Genomic DNA, 25,073 nt, shown 5'->3' with positions numbered 1-25,073 from the left:
AATTGACTCATGATTTCAACTATATAAAATCTTAGATGTCATTGGGAGTTTTTAAAACAAAATTCATATCCTTTATTTATCAACTGTTGTTTGTAGGTTTTTCAGGTAGAAATAGTATTTTGTGTAAAATTAAACTAGTGTATAGTTCAAATGGTTACCTATTAATAACGGAGGGGGTTTTGTGGATATTAAAGTAATTCTAATAGTTGAGATCATGAATCAAATGAAGCTAGACCACCATGGAAAACCTGGAAATACTAGTCATTTAAATGGAATTCAGTAGTTTGGAAGTTGATACATTCTTTGCTCAATAGATACCTAACAACTTCTCCAACAGTAAAAACATTTAATTCGCAAAAATATAGTTTACTAAACATAGCCGATGCTAATGAGACAAATGATAGAATCTTTCTGTTATCACAGGCTTGAACATAATCATCATCTGTGGTGATTGTTAACTTTCACTGAAATTACAAGCTAATCAAGCCTAGACAACCATCGAGTACCTGGAGTCAGTGAGTGATAACTTCGTCCATGTATCAGGCTCTTCAGTGGTACTTAACCAGGACCCTCCGTCTCATACACAAACACTAACCTCTGGACCACTGGTCTGAAATCAAACAACGTACAAGTCTAACTTCGATCATTGCATGATATTTCTTAATCACCTTCCATTGTCTTCTGTGGGGAACTTCCTCACACCCGAAAACATTGAACTTCGGTAGAAAAACTACCGTTTCCCCTTAATTAATGAACAAAAGTCTATTAACAAGTAACTGTTATGAATACCAATATCCTTCAACTTAATATTACATCTTATTCCAAAATTTTAGAAAATCTACTTCCCACAAAAGTTTATACCAAAAACTAAGTTTAAAAATATGAAATAATAAATAGAAATTATGTCATCAATTAATTATTTGATTACTGTCAGTTTTTCTTCTAACCAACTCATTTGGCATTTAAATCCTCCATTTGAAAATGTCATTGTTCATTAAAACAAAACAATTATCTATATATGCATGTTACTCTAAGTGGATGTGCTATTAGCAAATAGAATAGTAGCATATTCAAAAACGAATACGAAGCTAATACACTTGTAGTGACAATAATATTGGTAAAAAAAATCAATATTCAAGTCAATATTCACTTTTATATTTGTTCTAAGTAATCAGTGAAATGAATTGATAAAACAGTTTTATATTGAGTTTAGTAGTTGAGATCATGAGGCTAGATCAACATGGAAAACCTGGAAACGCTGGACGGCCGTTTCGTCCTATCGTGGGACTCCTCAGCAATGCTCATCAACGATCCCGCCTCGCGAGATTCGAACCCAGGACGTATCAGTCTCGCGCGCGAGCTCTTAACCTCTGGACCACTGAGCTGTCTGGCATCCAACGGTATTAATGTTTAACTTCAACCAATCCACGAGATTGAGTGACACATTTGATATTAAACAAATGATCACTGAACATATATATTGGACATTATGAAAAGAATGAACAAATTACAATTCGATATTTAAATTAATGATTCTATTAAAGCTAGACCACCATGGAAAACCTGGAAGCACTCAACGACTGTTTCGTCCTAGTATGGAACTCCTCAGCAGTGCACATCCACGATCTTGCATACTGGACTCGAACCCAGAACCTTCGGTATCAAGAGCAAACACTTAACCCCTAGACCACTAAGCTGGCATTTAATGATGTTAATGTGAATGCACACTGCCAAGGAATCTAGTAGAATAAGCACATTTGTGGGACCGAAACGAATAGTTCTGAAATTTCATTCATCACAAGACATGGGTAGAAATGTACATTAGACGTATTTGTTCTTATTTGTTATTCGTTCAGATGAAGTTATTTACATATTCCACAGAGTAATGTCTAGGTTGATGAATGATTATTAATCAGGGAGATTTTGACTAGTCAGTAATGGACACCAGTAACTTTACACTCTGTCATAAAATTCATACATTGTAGTTGTTGATAGCAGTACAATATCCATGAAGGATACAAGTTATATATGTATGATAGCCGTGATAAAAAAAAGCGTAAACTGACTGGCTTTGTAATCTAATTCATTGGTTTAAACATAAAACATTTTTTACGTTTTTTTTTTGAAGAACTTGAGTTTCATTACTGAAGAGTGTTTCGATATTTACTTGTGAGATGTGTTAAACTAGAAATAAACAGTTTTTAATGGTACCATAGTTAACTTAAATAAGGTTTAATATATTAATTTTAAAATGTGAAGCTAGTTAATGATGGTTCAGATCATACTAGAAGGATCATTTTCTTCAAGAATGCAGGTATAATTTGCTCAAATATGTCAACTAACATAAAACCTAAGTATGTAGCTTCCATGTCAGTTTCCTTCAATCATCATATATATGTGTCTTATAAATTTTCTATTTTTGTCATCAGTCGTAAATTAAGTATAAATGAATTCAATGTGAGTCGATTTAAGCTAGACCACTATTGAAAATCTGGAATCAGTGGAGGGACGTTTCATCCTAGTATGGGACTCCTCAACAGTGCGCAACCACGATCCCACATCGAAGAGACTTGAATCCAGGACCTTCGGTCTCATATGAGATTGCCTAGCCTCTAGACCACTAAGGATGTATTCAATGGCGCTGATGCCTAACTTCAGTATTCAGGAGTACCATACTAGAACAAAACTGCTATCCACTGCTTCTAGGTTTTCCATGGTGGTCTAGCTTAAATCGACTCATCAACTGAACTATTAAAACGTTACTACAATCTTCACAAACATTCATTATGAGGATAAGTCTCTATTAACTTTAAACTAAATGAAATAACTTAAATTCATTTAGTATTGTTTGTTTGAATCTTCCCATCGATGTGTTAGGACTGCAACTGGTCAGTCTCTAATTGGAATATGTGCATACTGTGCGTATTTCCTCGATATAGCCTTAATTCACAAGCATGGTAAACAAAGATGGATAGTGGCTAGCAGTGAAATCCAGGACGTGCGTTTCGTCCTATTTGGGACTCGTCAGCTGGATGTATTTGCATCTCTGAATTGATGTTCACTCTGGGACTCGAACTCAGTACCTTTCGCTTGAAATAACTCATATTTTATAAAATGTGTAGTGGTTTAATTAGTCATATACATTTTCTAAAATGGATATAATCACGATATTTATAAGTAGTATACTTCTCATTGATGATAATAATATATCTTTAGATTTACATAACTATCATTTCTAATCTCTATACATACATTGGCTTCATTGATGTAGGTATGAAAATTTACGGCTTTACCTCATCTTATCATTACAAACAAACAAAACATGTAAACAACTGTTTACCATTAATGATTTTTTTTTTGTTTTACATCATAGCAACAATTGGCTTTTTCTAAGATGTATTTATATAAACAAACAAATTTAATGTATGAATGTTGATAAGAACGAAATGTTTAAAAATATTGTTAAACACATTGAACAAACTAAGATAGTAATTACTTTTAGTATAATTTCACAGTGTGGTTGTGAAAAGTAGATAAATAAAACTTACATGTAAGAGGATAAGTTTGTAATTAGGAAGCATTTAAAACCATTTGAAACTAACTCAGTTTGGTTGCTTTGTAAAACTTATAATATGAAATAGATAGTTAATAATTGGATACTCACTATTGAAGAGTCCCACAAGAGGACGAAACGGCTATCCAGTGCTTTCAGGTTTTTCATGGTGGTCTAGCTTCGATTGACTCATGATCTCAACTATTAAATTACTATAATATCTTTAAAACCTCTTATTGATAATTAATTAGTTTACACAGTAAACATATTCTATTTATATAAAGGAAATTTAATTTCAACCATAGTGACCTTGAGACGATTCACCTATTTACTTACTTACTTACGCCTGTTACTCCCAATCGAGCATAGGCAAACGACCAGCATTCTCCAACACACTCTATCCTGGGCCTTCCTTTCTAGTTCTATCCAGTTTTTGTTCATTCTTCTCATATCTGTCTCCATTTCTCGGAGTAATGTGTTCTTTGGTCTTCCTCTTCTCCTTTGGCCTTCAGGATTCCATGTGAGGGCTTGTCTTATGACGTAGTTGGGTGACTTGCTCAATGTGTGTCTTATCCACTTCCAGCGCTTGTTCCTGATTTCTTCCTCCACTGGAATCTGGTTTGTTGTCTCGCACAGTAGCTTATTGCTGATTGTGTCTGACCAACAGATCCGAAGTATCTTGCGTAGACAACCTATTTACCAGTGTCAAAAAAATAGTTATAAGTTAATATGAAAAATTTGGAGTAGGCTTGATTTGGAGTTCGAACTGAAGGTTATACAATAAAGGAAAGATTTTACATCATCAACTAACATCAGCTATAATGCTATAAAACAGAATGCTATTTCATTAAGTGGATAAATAAATTACGCGCTAAAATTCAAGACTTACTATCCTTAATTTCATTGGTCTGTCCATAATTTATAATCTTACCGAAATAATTTCTAATTATTGAATTCTATAACATGAATATATATTAATTATTTTACCAAAGTAATAATTCATATCGGAATTATATTAGTTTTTTAGGAGAAAAAATGTATTTTCTAAAGTTCTAGTGAGAAGCAGTAACCAGTGGGGTTCAACTGGGTCTGCTGTGAGATAGTAACTCACTGAAGATAATGGTGGACGTTTTCTCAATTTCGTGGGTTGATTGATGTTAGAGATTAACACCGTTGGATGCCGGCCGACTCAGTGGTTCAGAGGTTAAGAGCTCGTGCGCGAGACTGATAAGTCCTGGGTTGGAATCTCGTGAGGCGGGATCGTGGATGCGCACTGTTGAGGAGTCCTAGACAAGGACGAAACGGCCGTCGAGTGCTTCCAGGTTTCTAGTGGTGGTCTAGCTTCAACTGACTTATGACTTCAACCAGTGAAATTACTATGATATCCACAAAAACCCCTTCTGACATTAAAAAGTGACTTGTTTCCATAATTATAACAATCCACAATTCGCCACGAAACTATATACAGTTTACATTGGCGTTAATTTATCCAATTTTAGGGAAACGTTATTAGATCGAAATTAACGAAGATTACTAAACACTAAAAAATTATTTCCAGAATGAGAATTTGTGAAGATTGTAGTAATTTCAATGATTGAATTCATGAGTTAATCTAAGCTAGACCACCATTGAAAATCTGGAATTACTGAATGGCCATTTCTTCCTAGTACGATACTCTTCCGCAGTGCACGTCCACGACCCCGCACATGTGATTCATACTCTGAACTTTCGGTCTGGCAAGCAAACGCTCAACCTCTAGACAAATAAGTCGGTGTCCAAAGGTATTAATGGTTAACTTCAATCGATCACTAATTTCGCACAATTCTTCATCCATTGTCTCAGGTGGATAACTGTCTCCATCCAACACAGAATAGACTCCACTAGTCACAGCATCTTACTAGAACTTCATCTTGAAACCGATCACTAGCGAGCACATAATTATTATCAGAATAAGGATTTACGGAGGTTGAAGTATGTTTAAAGTTCAAGAATTCCATACTACGATGAAATGGCCGTCCAATGCTTCTAGGTTTTCAATGATGATCTAACTTAGATGAATTCAACTAATAATCATTCTATACATATATGTTTGTTTTTATTTATCATTTAGATGAATTAAATGAAACATCTACAATACAATTTTATAATAAAGTATCACAACAACGTAAACGTCGTAAAACACGTACAACATTTTCTAATTGTCAATTAAATGAATTAGAAAATAATTTTAATCGTCAACGTTATTTAACTCCAACTGATCGTGATCGAATTGCTAAACATTTAGGATTAACTAATACACAGGTAATTTTGATTATTTATAGTTTATATTTTTGTATTAAATTGCATTAATGTTAAGTTTGTTACTTGATTAACTTAGAATATGATATACCACTACGGCAGTTGAACACCCGACAGTCACAGAAGAAAGCTGGAGAAGGGTTTATTGGATAAGAATCAAAATGTGCAGAAAGCAATGGGTATTTATAAATAGTAGAGTTTGTTATAACATCATTATAATTCAGCCAATCTGCAAAGAGGCAAGTTATGCTAGTGTCCAATCTCTGCATGGGACTTTAGTATTTCAGAAAGCTTCATCACGCTCTGATTAGATGGAAACTCTTCGGCTCCTCTAGAGCTTCTGGAGGCTCCATCGTAATTCTTGGAAGCTATTCCAACAATTGGTGCGACTATAATTTATGGACGACCTTCGAACGAATATAATGTGACCTTGGGAAATATTAGCCAATCAGGAAGCGAATAGTATAGAGTAAAAATATATTATACAAAACCAAAGTGGATGTACTTCTTCCACATGGTTCAAAAACTTGCCAAGGTTAGAAAGAGGTTCAAAGGTTCTAAAATCGCAATGAATATGGTAGAGGAACTCATCCATATGGCTCCATAATACTCGGTCTCTGGAGCCATAATAAGATTGCAAAAACTTTCTCAGCCTCGACCACATAGCTTCAATATTGTTTGTATGTACTCCGGTTGTGTAAGTTTGTCATTTTTATTACGCATATATCCCTACAATACTCATACCACTGAACAGCCGAAGCTTCAGTAACATCTGCGAATATTTCAGCCAATGTTACTGGTGCTTTTATTATACAGTTCACGAGAATTAACATAATTTGCCTTAGTCTCAATCTGGACCGAGCGAAGAAAGTTCCTATTCCGGGGGACTTCTTCCTCCAACATATATTTTATCAAAGGACAACATCAAGGTAGTCTGCACAAAGTCTACGAGTCATTTGATTACCGCAATAACAAATAAAGCAACTTCTTAGTAGTCCCATTTATTATAGCCACTTAATCATCACGTCTTATCTAAAATCCTTTGTGAACCACACGTACATGAGCACCAGGTACTGAAATCGGCCCCGTGACCTCGAGATCCCTTAAGCGCTTCTGATTGGCTCGTTCATAGATTATAGTCTCGTCCAACAATTAACATATTTTGTGATAATAAGATTGAGAAAACACTAAACCTTCAGTTTGGTGATTATCCATATTCAATAGTAAAATAGATCTGTAATACTGATGAAATTGATGTTTATCATCAAATTATCAGTTTTTAATGATCATCTTACATGAAAACATGGTTCATATAGTATTGAATCACTTAAACTAGTGACTACATTTCAATAGATAAAAATATATCAGCACTAATACATTGTAGTTTTGAAGAATAAACAAACTTCCAGTAAGTGACCTTGACTAACTTCTGTTTCATTACTTTCCTTTTAAGTTTACTATACTGTCATATGCTCTTATGGTCATTTATTATTGTTACTGTACAAACAGGATTGTTTCATCATATTTTTAACTTCACTTGACGAGATTAAAACTCTCTTAAAAGTCTTGTCTTTTCTCATTCTCTTATTTGTGTGTAGTATTTTTAGTATTGAAGGGTTATTATGCACTAGTCGTCCAATCTACCCAGTTAATGTAGATCCTGTCCTGTAATAGAAGAATCTCCCAATCGTTCATATCTTGGAGGAATCAAACAGTTCTCAAATTGTGACTGGAAATAGAACGTAATCCATTTTTTTCATATTGTAATGATATACGTTAGAAAAGAGATCATGTCCATGTTAATCGATAATGAATGATTTACAGTCTGTTTCACATGATTTGAAACTGAAATAGTTATAATTTCACAAGAAAGCAGAAAACGTTTTGAAAGTCATCTTCTTATATTATTGATTCTACTTTTCACAAACACACAAGATCTAGTTCTTGTTCTTGTCACCTGAGGGAAGTCATTAAAATTCTTGGTTATTCTATAATTTATAATTATGGGAGGTTTATGGGAACTTTTTGAAATTAAACCCGTAAATCATTAAGCTCAGTGATCTATAGATTACTCTGGCGCGAGACTGGAAGGTCTTGGGTTCGAATCCCGCGAGGCGGGATCATGGATGCGCACTGCTGAGGAGTCCCACAATTGGACGAGTTGGCCTTCCAGTTCTTCCAGGTTTTCCATGGTGGTTTAGTTTCAATTGACTCATGATCTTAACTATATAAAATTAGTAAAATCTCCACAAAACCCCCCCCTTGTGATTTTTTAAATTGTTTTCACTGTGTACTGTTATATTTTTATAATTTTTAAATTTCCACCACAATTTTATCGACCCATTCCATATATAAATATAACGTCATCAAAAGAATAAAATACAAGGACTGATTAAAATTCAGTACTAATTACGAACAACGGAATAGCTCGAACCCTTATCACTGATAATAAAACCATATAACCTGTTAAACAAGTTAGTAGCTAACTAAACTCAATAGTTAAATGGATAACATATGGAAAATATTTTCAGATACAAAGGTGATTGTTCTTTGTCCAAATGTGAATATTCATATGAGGATACAGTAATATCCAGTTAACGAGTTTGAAATAAGATAAAACGTGTTTACAGTAATACACTGCTAAACGTAAATCATTCTTTACTGTTGAAATATTCTATCAATGAACCACCTTTACAAATAAGTTGATTAGTTCATCAAACGTCCATTGGGAACACAAAGAACACACATGAATTTAACGATGAGGATTATGTTCAAAATGACAACGAAATGTTTTGTAATTATACTATTCACTTCGGAAAACTCAATACTACCTAAAGAATACACACGATATATGTGTTGTGTGAATTAGTGATAGTTTAATCAACTAAACAGCATTGTTTAAATTCACGTAGTATTGTTTGTTTGAATCTTCCCATTGATGTTTAGGACTGCAACTAGTCAGTCTCTTATTGGCATATATGCATACTGTGCGTATTGCCTTGAACATCAACTCTGAGATGGAGGTACATCCAGATGATGAGTCCCAAATAGGACGAAACGCGCGTCCTGGATTCCACTGCTAGCCATTATCCATCTTAAACAGCATTGTTTGTTTCCAATTATCCAACACATTCTATACTTCTGTATCAGGAAGCATATATATATATATATATTTATATATTTGTGTGGTAATGATGTAAATACATCAAAACCTCAAATCTTATAAATTGCCGAATATCATCATTATTAGTTACATAAAGATAAATACATATATGTGGCGCCATTGATCGTACCAGTGTGATAAACTTATTTAACTACATAAGCTACTTCGTTAGTTGATCAATCGGTCAGTTAGTTAGTTGAAACTAGTTACAAAAAGTTAACCAAGTTTTATCACCGACCGAATATGTATCTATATGTAGCTTTGTAAGAGGGGGAGAAGGTAGAAGGGGAAGAATTCAGGTAAAATACGGGATAATAGATGTAGATCAACATCAAAATGATAAGATTAACTGATTTTTCCCAACTTTTTTTTTTAAGTAAAATAATTACAAACTAGTTGATAAATGAATAAACAAATAAATAAATATTGCAATAAAATGAAAACGAAATGATATATACTACTAATAACAATGTTATAAGTAGCCGATTAGGGTTACTTATTATTTATCAAATTTTTATAATCCCATTGTGTAGAATGTCAACTTGGGTGATCGAATCCTTATTATTATTATTACCATCACTGTTATTATTATTATTATTGTCATAAAACATTATTGTTTCGGGTAATTATCACACAGTCGTTATAACTATTAGTTATAGTTATACATCATCTTGGAATTCATCACATAGATGATGATGATGATGATGATAACGATGAACTAAATGAGCCAATACTGATAACAGTTATGATGAATAGCATTCATTTATAAGTAATTCACAATCTTTATAAGTAGTATATTTATTTATATTACAATTTAGCCTAAAGTAAAAACAAGCGATTATCATAAATTTCCTTTATACATAAATTAAAGAGAGAAAGAGTGATTGAAAGAAGAAAACTATCCATTATTTTATATAGTTAAGATCATGAGTCAATTCAAGCTAGACCACCATGGAAAACCTGGAAGCACTAGACGGCCGTTTCGTTCCATTGTGGGACTCCCCAGCAGTGATCAGTGGAGTTCAACTAGGTTTGTTGTGGAATAGTAACTCACTGAAGACATTGGTGGATGTCACTCAATTTCGTGGATGGGTTGAAGTAGGACATTAATACCGTTGGATACCGGCCGGCTCAGTGGTCTAGAGGTTAGGCGCTAGCGCGCGAGACTGATAGATCCTGGGTTCGAATCTGGCGTGGCGGGATCGTGGATGCGCACTGCTCAGCAGTCGCACAATAGGACGAAACAGCCATCTATTGCTTCCAGCTTTTGCATGTTGGTCTAGCTTCAATTATTTCATGATCTCAACTATTAAAACCCCTTCTGATATTAATTAACTAAATAGTCAATGTTTACATGATTGTATATGTACATGTATGTAGGAAGAGAATAAGATAATTTTGATTCAATATAAATGAATGGTAGAAATTCATTTATGTGATTATGTAAGAGTACAAATCTTATTGAAACACAAATCAACTAACTTTGTCAATATGAAATATTAAACTCAAATTTACTTGTTCACAGTTGTCATGTTTTGTTTTCTTTGAAGATCTGAATAAACTCTGTTCTATATAATGTGAAACTGTAATTCCATAATGGTTAAGAGTTTGAAACTAGTATAAAAGAACTGAGCGAGACTATAATTTATGGACAAACCAATCAGATTTACGATAACAGGTCTTGCATCTTGCTGTGAAATTCATTCACCCATTTGGCTAAATAGAGTTTTGGCATTAGAGCTTATGTCAGTTCGTGATCACTTACTTACTTACTTACGCCTATTACCCCTCGTCGAAGAGCATAGGCCGCTCAGTTCGTGATGGAAAACCATAAATCTAATTCCTAACTCTAACTGCCAACCATAAATCATAATCCTTATTCTTAAAACTAGTTTATAACCCTCATTTGGCTCTAGTAGGTAGATAAACGCTTTCAAGATCACTTCGGCGTCGTTCAAAGGACCAGATTGCCAAGCGAAACGTTGGATTTACTTCAAATTCATTTACTGAGATTTTACAAATATATTATTCTTATTTAATGTCTTTTCCTGACCGTTGCTGCTATCTTGACGTGGTGGTCGGGCCTGCCTACCGTGATGAACTAATCGACCTATACTGGATGGAACAATCGTTCCTCAAGGTCCTACCATTCCAGACAGGTTGATTGAAGAGCGGTAAGACTAAAAGCAGCAAACTCAAGGTCCGAAGGCGAAGTCGTACTGCTGACTGTACAGAAGTGTGACGGCAGTAAGGTGTCTCCCTCAGACAACCAGCATAACAGCGATGCTGCCTTCTCACAAGTAGGGATGGGGTTAGAAAAGATCGACCCCAAAAATGCACGCCTCGCCTTATCCTACATATATCCGTCTCCGGCGGTAATGTCCCAACAACTATGGAGCTAACACAAAAATTACCCACAAAAAGGTCGTGTGTGACCGACCTCAAGCAGTTGTCCCTTGGGTACTGCAGTCACGCTATTAGGTCATCAATACCAATTCCAACCCATTTTCCTTTTTAGGTTCCTCTAGAAGAACCCTTCCACAGTGTGGGCAACGGGGAATTGATAACTGCCCTCATACCTCTAACAGCACTCAAGACTGATTTAATGTCTCTATATAATGTTTATTATTTTTATTCTCTATTTCAAATAGGTTATTACATGGTTTCAAAATCGTCGAGCTAAATTAAAAAGAGAAGCTGAGGAACTTGAACGTGATGTAATGGCTTTAAGAAAACAAAAACAACAAAAATTTACTTGTCTTTCATTATCTGATCATGATCATGAAGAAACACAAATTGATGATGAAAATGAACAAGGAGACAACAACAACGACGACGATGGCGACGATAACGACGTCGAAGAGGACGACGGTGAAGAACAAGAAAAAAATCATACAAAATATTTAACACAACCCCCTTCAATATCAAATATTTTACCGTCTTCATTAAAACATTTCCCATCTTCAACATTGAATACATTAGAAATAGATAATAAACATGAAACATTAAATATGAATCTATTTATCAATCCATTCAGTAATGAGAAATGTTTAAAAAGGAATAAAGATTTAATTAGACAACAATGTTACTTATTCAATCATCATATAAACAATTACTGTACTGTTAATAATGATAATAATATTAATAATAATAATAATAATAATAATAGAAAGAACAGTATTGATGGAATGAATAAAGGGAGATCTATTAAGAAAGGTAATAAAATTTGGTGCCCAGCTTTAGAATTAGAACAAGAAATTCATTGAAAGCAATGTCATTTGTTCCTGTTTTCTTTTGGATTTGTTCTTCTTTTTTTTATTATCTAATTCTCTTTTTTTTTTATTGAAACATTGAATTATCAACTCATTCAGATAAACGATTATTTGTAAAGAAAACAAAAAAAAGAAAAAAAAGAGAACAAACTTAAGAGATGTAACTAATGAAGTTAAAAATCAATAGTTTGTTTTTTAAATTTTCATGATTTTTTGATTAGTAAATGAATTTTATATAGTTGAAATCATGAGTCAATTGAAGCTAGACCACCATCAAAAACCTGGAAGCAGTGGACAGTCGTTTTATCCATGTATGGGACTCCTCAACAGTGCGCATCCACGATCCCACCTCGTGAGATTCAAAACCACGACCTACCAGTCTCCCGCCAGAGCACTTAACCGATAGACTACTGAGCTGTTCGGTATTCAACGGTGTTAATATCTAACTTCAACCAATTCACGAAATTGAGTAACCATTCACCAATGTCATCAGTACGTTGATATCTCACAACAAACCTGGTTGAACTCCACTGGTTACTGCTTCTCATTAGAACTCCAAGAAATATCTCTTGACTGATAGGTCCTGGTTTTGAGTCTCGCGAGTGCGGGATCGTGGATGCTCAATGCTGAGGAGTCCCGCAATAGGACGAAACGGCAGTCTAGTGCTTCCAGGTTTTCTATGTTGGTCTAGCTTCAATTGACTCATGATCTGAACTTTGTAAATTTACTAAAATCCCCACCAAACCCCTTCTGATATTAAATAAATTGCTGAAATATTTGAGTAGATTTATTAAATAATCATAGAGAATTCTCAGTAGTACTCATCCAGGATCCCTCATGTGGAATTCGAATATAAGACATTCGGTCTCGCGTGAGAATGCTTAACCTCTAGACCACTGAACTGGTATCTAACGGCGTTAATTCACTTAATATAGTTTGTTTGAATCTTCCCATCGATGTGTTTAGGACTGCAACTGGTCAGTCTCTAATTGGCATATATGCATACTGTGCGTATTTCCTCGATATAGCCTAAATTCACAAGCATGGTAAACAAAGATGGATAGTGGCTAGCAGTGGAATCCAGGACGCGCGTTTCGTTCATCCAGCTGAGGAGTCCCAAATAGGACGAAATGAGCATCCATGATTCAACTGCTAGCCACTATCCATCTTTGCTGATAACGGTGTTCATGTTTAACTTTCACTGATCCATGTCACTATCCGACACAGATTGGACCCCACTGGTCATATAGAATCAACGTATTATCAATGACAATGACTGTGTAAAAGTGTTAACAGGAATTAATGATTAGTAAATGAAGAGTTTATAAGTGTATATTGAAGAAATAGGTGATTATGAGATAAAGTCAAATGGAAAGTTATTGACAAAATAACAAACCATGACCTTATTTTTCACCCTTAATTTTCAGATTTCCTATAACAAAGTTTGAAATTGTTGAGTTGATTTACTTTTAATATCTAGGATGAATACTTATGACAAGTTTGAAAATAGGACGAAATATTTATATAGGATGTTTAATGGACATTTCAACACCTTGTAGATTACATGTAGATGAGAAATCATTGGAAACTAGGAAGCATCGAACAGCTGTTTTGCCTTAGTATGTGATTAATCAAAGTGAAATTACACTATATCGACGACCTTAAGCAATTTTAAGGATGACTTTGGTATTAATTCATCAAAAACAGACAGTCTGAATCTGGCTTTAGTGTAAGAGCCTTAAAACATAGAAAAATAATAAAATTTCAGAGGATTAGGAGTTTTAACACTATTATCGAACTTATTAGTGCTAAATATCGATAAGTTAAGCTTTAGTCTAAAGCTCTATAATTACCCTGAACCCTTATTTCTAACCTGACATTTTTTAAAACCGAACTCCTAACCCTAAAACTCCTCGACCCTAGATTCTAACCTTGAAGCTCCTTAACCCAAACTCCTAAACCTAATATTCTTAAATGCTTGATTTTAACTGTAATACTTCTAACTTTGAGAGTCCTAAACCCTAACTTCCAACTTTAGTTCTCCTTATCTCATCACTTTTAACATTAACAGTTAATTTGACAAGAAAACTATAATCCAATTTTTCCGATGTTTGAAATACGATGAAAATCATGAGTTTCAGCAATAAGCTATCTGCAACAGAGTTTAAAATTCACGCATTGGCTAGCTTAATTTTCATTCGTCGTTCAATGCTGTCATCATAGCGTAACTTTACCTTGACAAGAAATGAGTATACTAGTTATGTGCTAGATCAAATATTTGTTCAGTCTTTCCTGATTTTTAATGGTTGTCTCGATACACTAAGTTCCTGATATAAATTAAAAAAATAGAGATTTGTCCAGTAAATCTAGAACTCCAATCATTCAACCACTAACATTATTTCACAATGAAATATCCTGAACATTATCCAATTCTATTCATGATAAGCAAAGATGGGTGGTGGATAGCAAAGGAATCCAGGATACGCGTTTCGTCCTATTCGCGACTCGTCAGTGGCTATCAGGACTCAGTAGACAAGTGGATAATGTGATGGCATTTGAAGCGAACGGTATTGGGTTCGAGTACCAGAGTGAACATCAATTCAGAGATGCAGGTACATCCAGCTGACGAGTCCCAAATAGAACGAAACGCGTCCTGGATTCCACTGCTAGCCACTATCCATCTCTGCTTACCATGCTTGTGAATTAAGGCTATATTGAGGCAATACACACAGTATGCACATATGCCAATTAGAGACTGACCAGTTGCAGTCCTAACAAATCGATAGGAAGATTCAAACAAACAATACTGAATGAATTTAAACTTCACCCCATCGCACAAGCAAGTGGCTATTAGGACTCAGTGGCCGAGTGGATAACACGATGGCGTTTGAAGCGATGGTACTGGGTTCGAGTCCCAGAGTGAACATCAACTGTGAGATGCAGGTACATCCAGATAACGAGTCCCAAATAGGACGAAACGCGCATCCTGGATTCCACTGCTAGCCACTATCCATCTCTGCTTATGAGCTGTCATAGTAGTTGAGAAAAGTTCAAAAGACATCATTTTCAAGATGACAAATCTTAATATGAGAGAACCTTGGATCATAGTTACTTGTCAGTTACCTACAATTATACTAAATCAAACTTTTCTAACTTATTAATAATGTCAGAAGGGGTTTTGTGGATATTGTAGTAATTTCAACAGTTGAGATCATGAATTAATTGAAGCTAGACCACCATGGAAAACCTGGAAGCACTGGACTGCCGTTTCGTCCTATTGTGGGACTCCTCAACAGTGCGCATTCACGGTAGTAATTCACTGAAGACAATGGAGGATGTGTCACTGAATTTCGTGGATTGTTTGAAGTTAAACATTAACACCGTTGGATGCTGGACAACTCAGTGGTCCAGAGGTTAAGTGCTGGCGCGCGAAACTGATAGGTCCTGGGTTCGAATCTAGCGAGCGGGATCGTGGATGCGCACGGCTGAGGCGTCTCATAGTAGGACGAGTTGGCCGTCGAGTGCTTCCAGGTTTTCCATGTTGGTCTAGCTTCAAGTGACTCACGATTTCAACTATTGAAATTATTAATGATGAATATTGATGATGATTTTATGGATCAGGGATTCAATTAAGATTGACACAAATTATTCTTTTCACTCTTTCTGAAATTTAACTTGTAAAAATAAATCAATTTTATTGTCCTCTTCGCTGGGGAGGTATATCATCCGTTTTTTGATTAATACGAAAGTCTATCTCCCTCTTTACTGCAATTCACTCTATACTCTTACAAGGAAAACCTATTCGTAATGACTGAAGAAAAACAATTTCAGAATGTACCTTCCACTTAATTTTAGAGTTCTTTTTGGCATTGTTCTATTGAACTTCTAAAAAGGGTTCATGACCAGGGGCAGCTTAGTAATTTCAAAGTCAAGGTACAGTTTATCGATAGGATGATGTAATCACCGCATCATATCATTGATACATTGAATTCGCTATTAGTGTGAATAGCTAGATTTCAAATCAATGATCTAAACACATGATACTCTCTAAAAGGCTAAACGATATTGGATTAAATCTAGTAAGTAACTTTCAGTGAGCATTTCTTTGTATAAGTTTCAGACTACAACAAAACTAATCCTCAATTCAAGCTAGTTTTCAATTGTTCCTTAATCTGATACAATACAAATGTATAATGATACCTGGGACAATTTATACCTAATTTTATTTGATATTAAGTTGGTAATTGGTAAACGAGTTAATCAAACTAATGATAAGACATTGTAGACATTCAACGTTGATTATCTATGTCGAATGTCTAACGAACAAACTAACTTCGAAGTCACACCTCGCGGTCAGCATCTAACGTGGATTACCCCATTCGACGTATTAAAGTACTATGTCTACTTTGAAGACTGTAACACACAAAGAGCGTGATTACGTAAATATAATTAGTAAGAATGAGTACAGAGATTTTAATCAGACCACCACCGCATGAGCCAGTCCATGGTGTATGATTAACTGATGCGCGTTTTGTTGTCCTTGACTTTAACAGGGATCGATGATCTATTCGATATTCAGTAACCCAACTCCTGGATGATTTTGCGAGGGCTTAGTGACATTTCACTGCCCCTACAACATTTACAATCCAATAGTGGAATTCTTAAAAAAAAAAACACTGACTAACTATCACTTATACTTATGTAAATACATAAATTACATACAATTACTTTCAATTATTCCCTTCACTTATCTTTTGTATTTTTGTTTAAATTACCATTTGATTAACAACAATGATAATTAAGTAGAATTTATGTTGACAAGATATAATTTCCACTAAATAAATACTCATTATCATTGTTCCTTCTTATATCCCTACTTCTATATCTCTGTCATTGTCATTCACGTACACAAACACACACACACACAACCAAACTTCCTATATAAACATTGAGAATAAACACTTGTAAAACAAACAAACAAACACAAAATAACTCCTACTGATTATAATCTATCACTATATATACTACTGTTATCAATATCAGTAATACGATATATATATCATACTTATCAATAATTACTTTTCTAAATTATCTCTTAAATACAACCACATGGAGAGAGTAAGTGAGTGAGAAAGAGAGAGCGAGGGAGAGGGAATGGGTGAAATTAAGTTTTCTCTTTAAAACAAAAAAAGAATTTAACTTTTCAATATAGTTCTTCACATTTCTTTCTGTTTTTGTTAACAAATTAGTATTCAAATAGTTTGTATTTTCTGACGACTGTATTTCAGTCTCTTCCTGTAGATGTAGATATGTGTATATGTATACTATATGGCTATCATACATTCTATATATTACTGGTCACTATGACGAGATGATGATGATGATAATCTTGTAATTACTATGACAGCAGTTTTACTTTCTTTTTTTTTAAACCGAAATTTGTTAGAACAGCTGAGAAATCATTCTGAACAACATGTATTACAATTAGATGAGATATTGATTATAAGGATAATGAAGTTGTAGACAGTATTATTGTTCAGTGTAGTTGACTTTTCTTCCTCCTACTCCACCACCATCACCTCCTCCTCCTCTCTCCCTCACTCACTCACTCTCCATCACCTAATATATATTTCAATACAACTAACCAGACAAAATAGAGAAAACATAACTAACTAATTATTTCGAAAATTACTGTCTACCCATTTTTACATATTAATAAACTCCTTATTAATTTTCTTCTTAGGGATTAATTGTAATAAATAGATTTGCCTCTTTCTTTTTTCTTTTACTCTGTTACTGACGTTATTATTAGTAGTATTCTAATTATTCATTTTGTTATCTTGTCTCTATGACTTCAGTTATCCACCCATCCCCCTCCCCCCACTCCTTATCTCTTAAATACCACTTCTATTATAATACAATTACATATTTCAACATGTATGTGTGTCAAATGGATTTACATGACTATGTAAACTGTATTTAAAAAACAAAAAAAGACAAATTACTGTATATTGTAATTGACTATAACACCTTTCATTAATTATGTTTTCATAATAAAAGCCAAATAAGGGAAATGGATGCTATTTAGAAAGAAATTATTATTATCACCACTGTTGTTATTGTTGTTGTGGGTACGTGTATATGTATATGGTCTTTAATGACAGCAAGAATCTGTTATGCCGATTGCTTGTTACATATCCAATCTAATTCATATCATATATAACCCAGCAGGGTTTCTTGAAAAATCTTGTTTTCATTCTTCCACCCCCCTATTTTTCAAAAAAAGAAAAAGAAAAAGTCAATTTCTTTCGCAAGAAAAAAAAGGGGGAAAATAAGAAATTGATTCATTGATTCTATGCATAATTCAATGTCTAATCTTTAAATTACTTTCGCTTGCTTGCTTGCTTGCTTGTTTGTCTCTACCAATTCATAGATATGATATTTGTTGTTGTTTAAATATGTGTGAAATTCAATTTTTGATCTTTTTTTAAAAATTTTCACGCGCCCATTACAAATGATTGTGTTACAATGAAGTGTAAATTAGAAAGAAAAAAAGAGAAAAACTTATTTTTAAAATTAACTTTTCATGTAATTGAACAATGAATATATATAGATGACAGTTTGAAGTTATGCATATATATGTACATATTTATCTAGGTAATTAATCCTAGTATATATATATATATATTATATTAACTGTACAGGATTACTCTATCATGGTGATAAGAAAGGATATCATCTATGATGACATGAATATTTGTGCTGAAATTAGTAATGATGATGACGATGATGATGATAATTATGATATTAATGAAGTATGGCGGGTGTTAATATTATTATTATTATAGAACAACATCAAGAAAATGAAAACTGACGAAAATTTGATGATGGTGTTAGGTGGGTGGTGAGAAGTCTACTATTAACAACTTCCAACTACTTCTTAACTAATATGATTGAAATGAACATAAAACCATAGATGTATGATACAAACTATACTACTAACAACAAAAGCAATGATAATTATGACAGGATAATCTTGTTTATGTCAACTAATGAAATGAGGAGGATATATATGTGTATTTTTTCTTCCAATTGTTAGTAGTATGTCCCAATTTGTCTAAAATTGTGTAAATGTAAACTTTGGACAAAGAAAAAAAAACACTAAAAAAGCAGAATCTATCACACTATCAATATCTGACTAACTAGTTGTGTTATTCGTTGACATTCACACTTATAATAAGAATAATCATGGTATATATATATATATATATTAATTGTATTTAACATTTGTGGTTTTTCATTGTTTGACTTATCAACTAATTAGATGATATGGAGGGTGAAAAAAGGGTGGTTTTGACAATCTCCAATGAAAATCACACAAAATATCACTAACATTAATTATAACAATACTACTACTGATACTACTAATAGTAGTAGTATCAGTAGTAGTAGTAATAACAATAATAATGATAACATCAATTGTTCTAATTGATATAGACAGAATAAAGACAATTGGGTAAGATTCAATCATCTATCATATACATATATATACTAATTAACAAAACTAATAACATACTAACCATATTCTTTGTTATCATTATTCTTATTACCACCTCTACTATGGATAGCAGAAAGAAAATACAAGTTGTACACGTGAAAGAGGTGAAAAGAGGAGAAAATTTATCAAATCAACAGTAGAATGTTTTGAAAAAGGCAATAGGCATGAAGTATATACTGATACACAAAATAAAAGTGGACACTAACAATAGTAGGGGTAATAGTAATAATAGAAGTTTAGTTTTCATGTGACGTATTAAAGAAGTTAATTATCAAATGATGAATTCGTTTTATAAAACTGGTAAACATAAACTGACGGAACAATATATCATCTATCCATACACATTTATGTATGCATGTGTGTGTGTACACATTAGACCAATTTTGAAAGAATGTAAATAGAATTACGGTACATCTTTATTCATGCAGCATAGATCTAAGTGTTGTGTGTGTGTTAAGATTCTATGATAGATAAATTCATAAATAGTGCGCATCCACGATCCCACGTCGTGAGATTCGAACCCCGGTCCTATCAGTCTCGCGTCAGAGCACTTAACCGATAGGCCATTGAGCCGGCAACCAACGGTGTTAATGTCTAACTTCAACCAATCCACGAAATGACCGTTCAGTGCTTACAGGTTTTTGATAGTGGTCTAACATCGACCGCTTCATGATTTCAGTAAAACTTAGCAATCTCCACGAACCTATACTGATAAAAATCAAAAACACACAAACAACCACAAACATCCTACAATATCTCTTACAAATATGTCAGAATAATAGAAAAACAACTCGACATCAGCGCGTGAACCTGATTGATTATTAGAACGATTATTGTAATTACAAATGATAGTTGCTGATAACTTAAGTCAATTTCAAGGACAAACGCTGGATCATTTTTGGCATTCTGTTCAAGGAAACAGTTTACTTTTTGATATTTATAACTTACTAACAACATTTGATCATATTCGTTTAGATCATAAACAATCAACACCTAATTCAATGCTAAATGATCAATTGCATATATCGATTAAAAGTACATACTAATTTTAACAAGTTCTACACATCTTTTTATAGTTCCATTGTAGTGAACAAAACACCGGTTGGGGACAATTGAATGTATTTAAGCACAAATTATAGACTATCTTACTAAATTCTGTTAAGCATACAGCAAACAGTTAATTTGCAAATTAACAACCAATTCTATAGGAATAATATATATTTGTAAAATCCTTGAAAAAGCTTGGACCAGATTGCCAGGCGAAACGTTGGATTTACTACAAATTCATTCGCTGAGATTTTACAAATATATATTATTCCTATATAATGTCTTACATCAACTCGGCGCTCAAATACTGTGAAACTATTCGCTCTAATTTAGACGAGAGTTCTTATATATTAACAACCAATTGTCTCAATTTTCACTTTTCCTTCTGTAAATATCAGTCCTTGTTCTCTAATTCCATTGTTCATGCATTTGCCTATCAATTGAGCATCATTTCAGTTCTTTCCTTATTGGTCTTCTGCACAAATACATTCTATGCCTGACCATCATCATATACTACTTATGTAGATATGTGTAGACCACACTACACCATATCTTAAATATATGTAAAGAGTGGAAAATATGATGTAATATTGTGTTTAATGAAAACAGTTCGAGTGTTCAAACAATCTAAATTTTTGTATGAATTATCATAAACCTACTGGGTTTATAACTCATACTATACATGACCTATAAGATAAAAACACAGATGGAGCTATTAAGGTTTCTGGTGGGATTTAAGAAATAACACCATACCAGCATTAAATATTTAGGACTGTTAATGAAGATAACATATTAGAAAAAAAAACAATCCTTTCAGGTGGATTAAGTGTTTCGGTAAGGTGTATGATAGTCAGTCACAACGTAGAACTTCCTACGTACGTACATCAGTTCGAGTTGCCATACCACATTAACACAGAGATGTAGTTGTCGATTCAAATCCCATAGTGGTAAAAGTAGTAAGAGTATAAGCATTAATGTAAAATATTAGGGTTTGTAGATATTATTGAAGGAGTGTAATCCAGTGAAATAAATTTGGAAAGAGGAAAAAGAAAGGGACATGAAGAGTTCAGAAGATTAGAATTTGGTAGAACACAAAGAGTGGATGCACCTTCACCATTGCAAACGATGATATATGAAAACTGCAAGGATAATAAAACCGTCGATATTAATCGAACTGTATCGATGAAGACACTGAATATAAGTAGCTTATCGTGCTAACCGATTTTTTATCTGAATGGTTAATGACAAACAGAATTAGAGAAATTTGTATGTATATACAATTCCGGCAAAACATGTAATGATAAAGTGGCTGAAAAGCCTCCAAGCAAGGTTGATGACAATTCCATTGTCACAAATAGGGAATACATTAAAATGTATTAAAGTTTTAATGATCATGATTCGTGTATTTTTATTTATTTATTTATTTGAACACCAAATACATATGCGCCACACAAATCTCATTTGATTTGTGTGAGCGCTATGATACTGCTCAGGTGCCCAAACTGAAGCAGGTGGTTTTCTTAGGGGGCCACATCCCGAGCCTTTGACCTAAAGGTCTGATCCACAAGACAGTGGAGCATCATAAGGAGATGCAGTCCCATGGTAGACGGTGATCAACGATTGATTCATACGCCAATTGTTCACTCAAGATACTGGAGCCAATGTGCACCGTTGGTTTGGAATGAGGGTTTTCCAACTCCCCCTAGGTGAACTTTCCGTGTCCATCGACCCGGTTAAAGAGCCGGGTAATCACTTTTCGTCCTCTCAATTTCGTAAACAACAGTAATGCCAAGAGGAGGCAGTGAGTAGGACTTCCCTGGCAGTGGTTATATACGTGTGGCCATATGAGAGCATTTGGAGAGGGAGAGCGGACTCTCCCCACTCTCGGCCGTACCAGAGCATTTGGGGGCCTTCGTGTATTTATTATACACGGATCATCTATTATGTAGGATCACTAAAGCATATAGATAATATCATACTGTTAGGTTTCAGTTTTTCAGGATCAGTAAAGCGATAATGAAAAATCACCTTCACACACACACACACACTTAGTTGTATGTAATAATGAATCCATTCATTATTGATTAGTTGTAATTTTAACTAACTTTCAAGTAATATACATCAAAAATCTCCATGAAATTTTTCTTACAGAACTTTAGTTTATTATTCTTATTTGTCTTGAACTAAAACATACCGACAAGGAAAATGAAAAAGTAACCAACAATAAAACAGGAGAATACTGAACAAGATTAATTATTCACAGTTATTTTTTGCAAGAAGAAAGGAACATATAAAGATATCCACTTGGTATTGGATGTTTGAATCTTTCCATTGATGTTTAAGACTGAAATTGATCAGTCACTTATTGGTTTATGTGCATATTGTGCGTATTGCTTCGATATAGGCCTTAATTCACAAGCATTATAATCAAAGATGGATAGTGTCTAGCACTGGAATCCAGGACGCGCGTTTCATCCTATTTGGGACTCGTCAGCTGGATGTATCTGCATCTCAGAGTTGATGTTCACTCCGGGACTCGAACCCAGTACCGTTAGCTTCAAACACCATCGCGTTATCCACTGAGCTACTGAGTTTGAAGCTAACGGCACTGGGTTCGAGTCCCAAAGTGAACATCAACTCTGAGATGTAGATACATCCAGCTGACGAGTCCCAAATAGGATGAAACGCGCGTCCTGGATTTCACTGCTAGACACTATCCATCTTTGATTATATAAAGACATCTTTCTATTAAACGGAAAGTTACATTATTGAAATTTATTATACCGTTAACTTTTTCTCGTTGATTTGGTTTTAATTTTAACTTCATAAAATTTAGGGTGATACTATAATTTGCGGACAAACCAATCAGATATAAGGTAAAAGGTCTTAGATTTTAGCACGAAATTCATTCATCTATTTGGCTAAAGAGTGTTTTGGCCTTTTAGTCAATGTCAGTTCGTGATGAAAACTCTGAATCTAATTCTTAACCCTAACAATCAATTAGAGATCGTAATTCCAATTTCTCACACTGTGGTGTGGGTTACTTATATCCACATAAATAGTATATAGCGATGGTCGAGCATTGAATGTATTTCAGTAGAAGATCGATAAAGAAAGAACGGGAACGAAACGCGATCGGTATGAAAATGCATGAACAACAATAACCGGAGGCGATGGACTGATATTTGCAGAAGGAACGGTCAAGATTGAGACAATTAATTCATAGTTTTCAAATTAACTATTTACCATATGGTTCTTATATTTTAGTGAGATATTCTGTAATTTTGTGCTTAAATACATTCGCTTGTCCTCACCTGTGTTCTTATTCACTACAACACTACTTCCTAATCCTTATTTGATCCTAGTTAGTAGGTGGGCATTCTCAAAGTTACTTTAGCGTCACTCAAAGGTCGTCCATAAATAATAGTCTCATCAAATTTAGACAAATGAAAACATAGGTTGACACACACCAGTACATTCATACACTTAGGAGACATTCATATAGAGATAGACATATATAGATATCGACTTACATCTAAAGATCATTATAATTGAGATGATAGTGTAGTGAATGAGAGCACAAGTAAGGACAACCAGCTATATACTTAACACCAATTACAACGTTGTTTCATAAAATACAAGAACCATACTCTGATACTCTATTTGCAAAATGTTCTTTAATTGTCTCAGACTTCATTGTTCCTGGATTTCCACACCAATTGTTTTCTATTTCTGTTCTTCTCTCCTTGATCTTCTGCTGTCAGATATTCTATTCCTTACTCACGATATATACTACTTCTGTCGATATAAGTAGCCCACACCACAATAGTAGTAAAGTATGAATACTTAAAATTTCGAAAGAATTTAAACCAAATGAAGACAGAATACTTTTCTTCAGATGATTATTTACATGAGATACCATGTAAGAAGAAGGATGGATTAAATTACCATCCTAATTGTCTGAATCCAATAATAGATGATTGGTTAATTAATCTTTACTGTAATTTAGCCCTTACTGAATAGATGCAAAATATAAATGACGATTTTTAGGGGAAAAAATTTTCACTTTTTTAATAATTAAGTGTAGAAAGAATTAGTAGTTGATAGGCGGTCGGTGTTCTATTTTAATCTGCAATATTGATCAACTTATAATGTCAACTTAAAGTTGACTGACTTTATATC

The 25,073-nt window shown here is 33.9% G+C and overlaps 1 protein-coding gene across 1 annotated transcript in view; it reads left to right on the top strand.

The window, feature by feature from the left end:
- The window catches only part of Smp_158000 (putative homeobox protein), a gene marked incomplete at both ends in the record, with an annotated part of 26,462 nt that extends 12,728 nt beyond the window's left edge, over positions 1–13,734 (top strand). Inside the window, 3 exons of the mRNA XM_018798855.1 lie at positions 5,664–5,854; positions 11,666–11,731; positions 13,714–13,734. Of these exons, the coding sequence (XP_018650702.1) occupies positions 5,664–5,854; positions 11,666–11,731; positions 13,714–13,734 (278 nt within the window). The remainder of the gene's footprint in view (positions 1–5,663; positions 5,855–11,665; positions 11,732–13,713) is intronic.
- Between the last annotated feature and the right edge of the window lie 11,339 nt (positions 13,735–25,073).

Source organism: Schistosoma mansoni, chromosome 3, assembly GCF_000237925.1.
Source record: "Schistosoma mansoni strain Puerto Rico chromosome 3, complete genome".
NCBI classification, from domain to species: domain Eukaryota; kingdom Metazoa; phylum Platyhelminthes; class Trematoda; order Strigeidida; family Schistosomatidae; genus Schistosoma; species Schistosoma mansoni.
The sequence above is the reverse complement of the archived record's forward strand: the minus strand, read 5'-3'. Positions and strand labels throughout refer to the sequence as shown.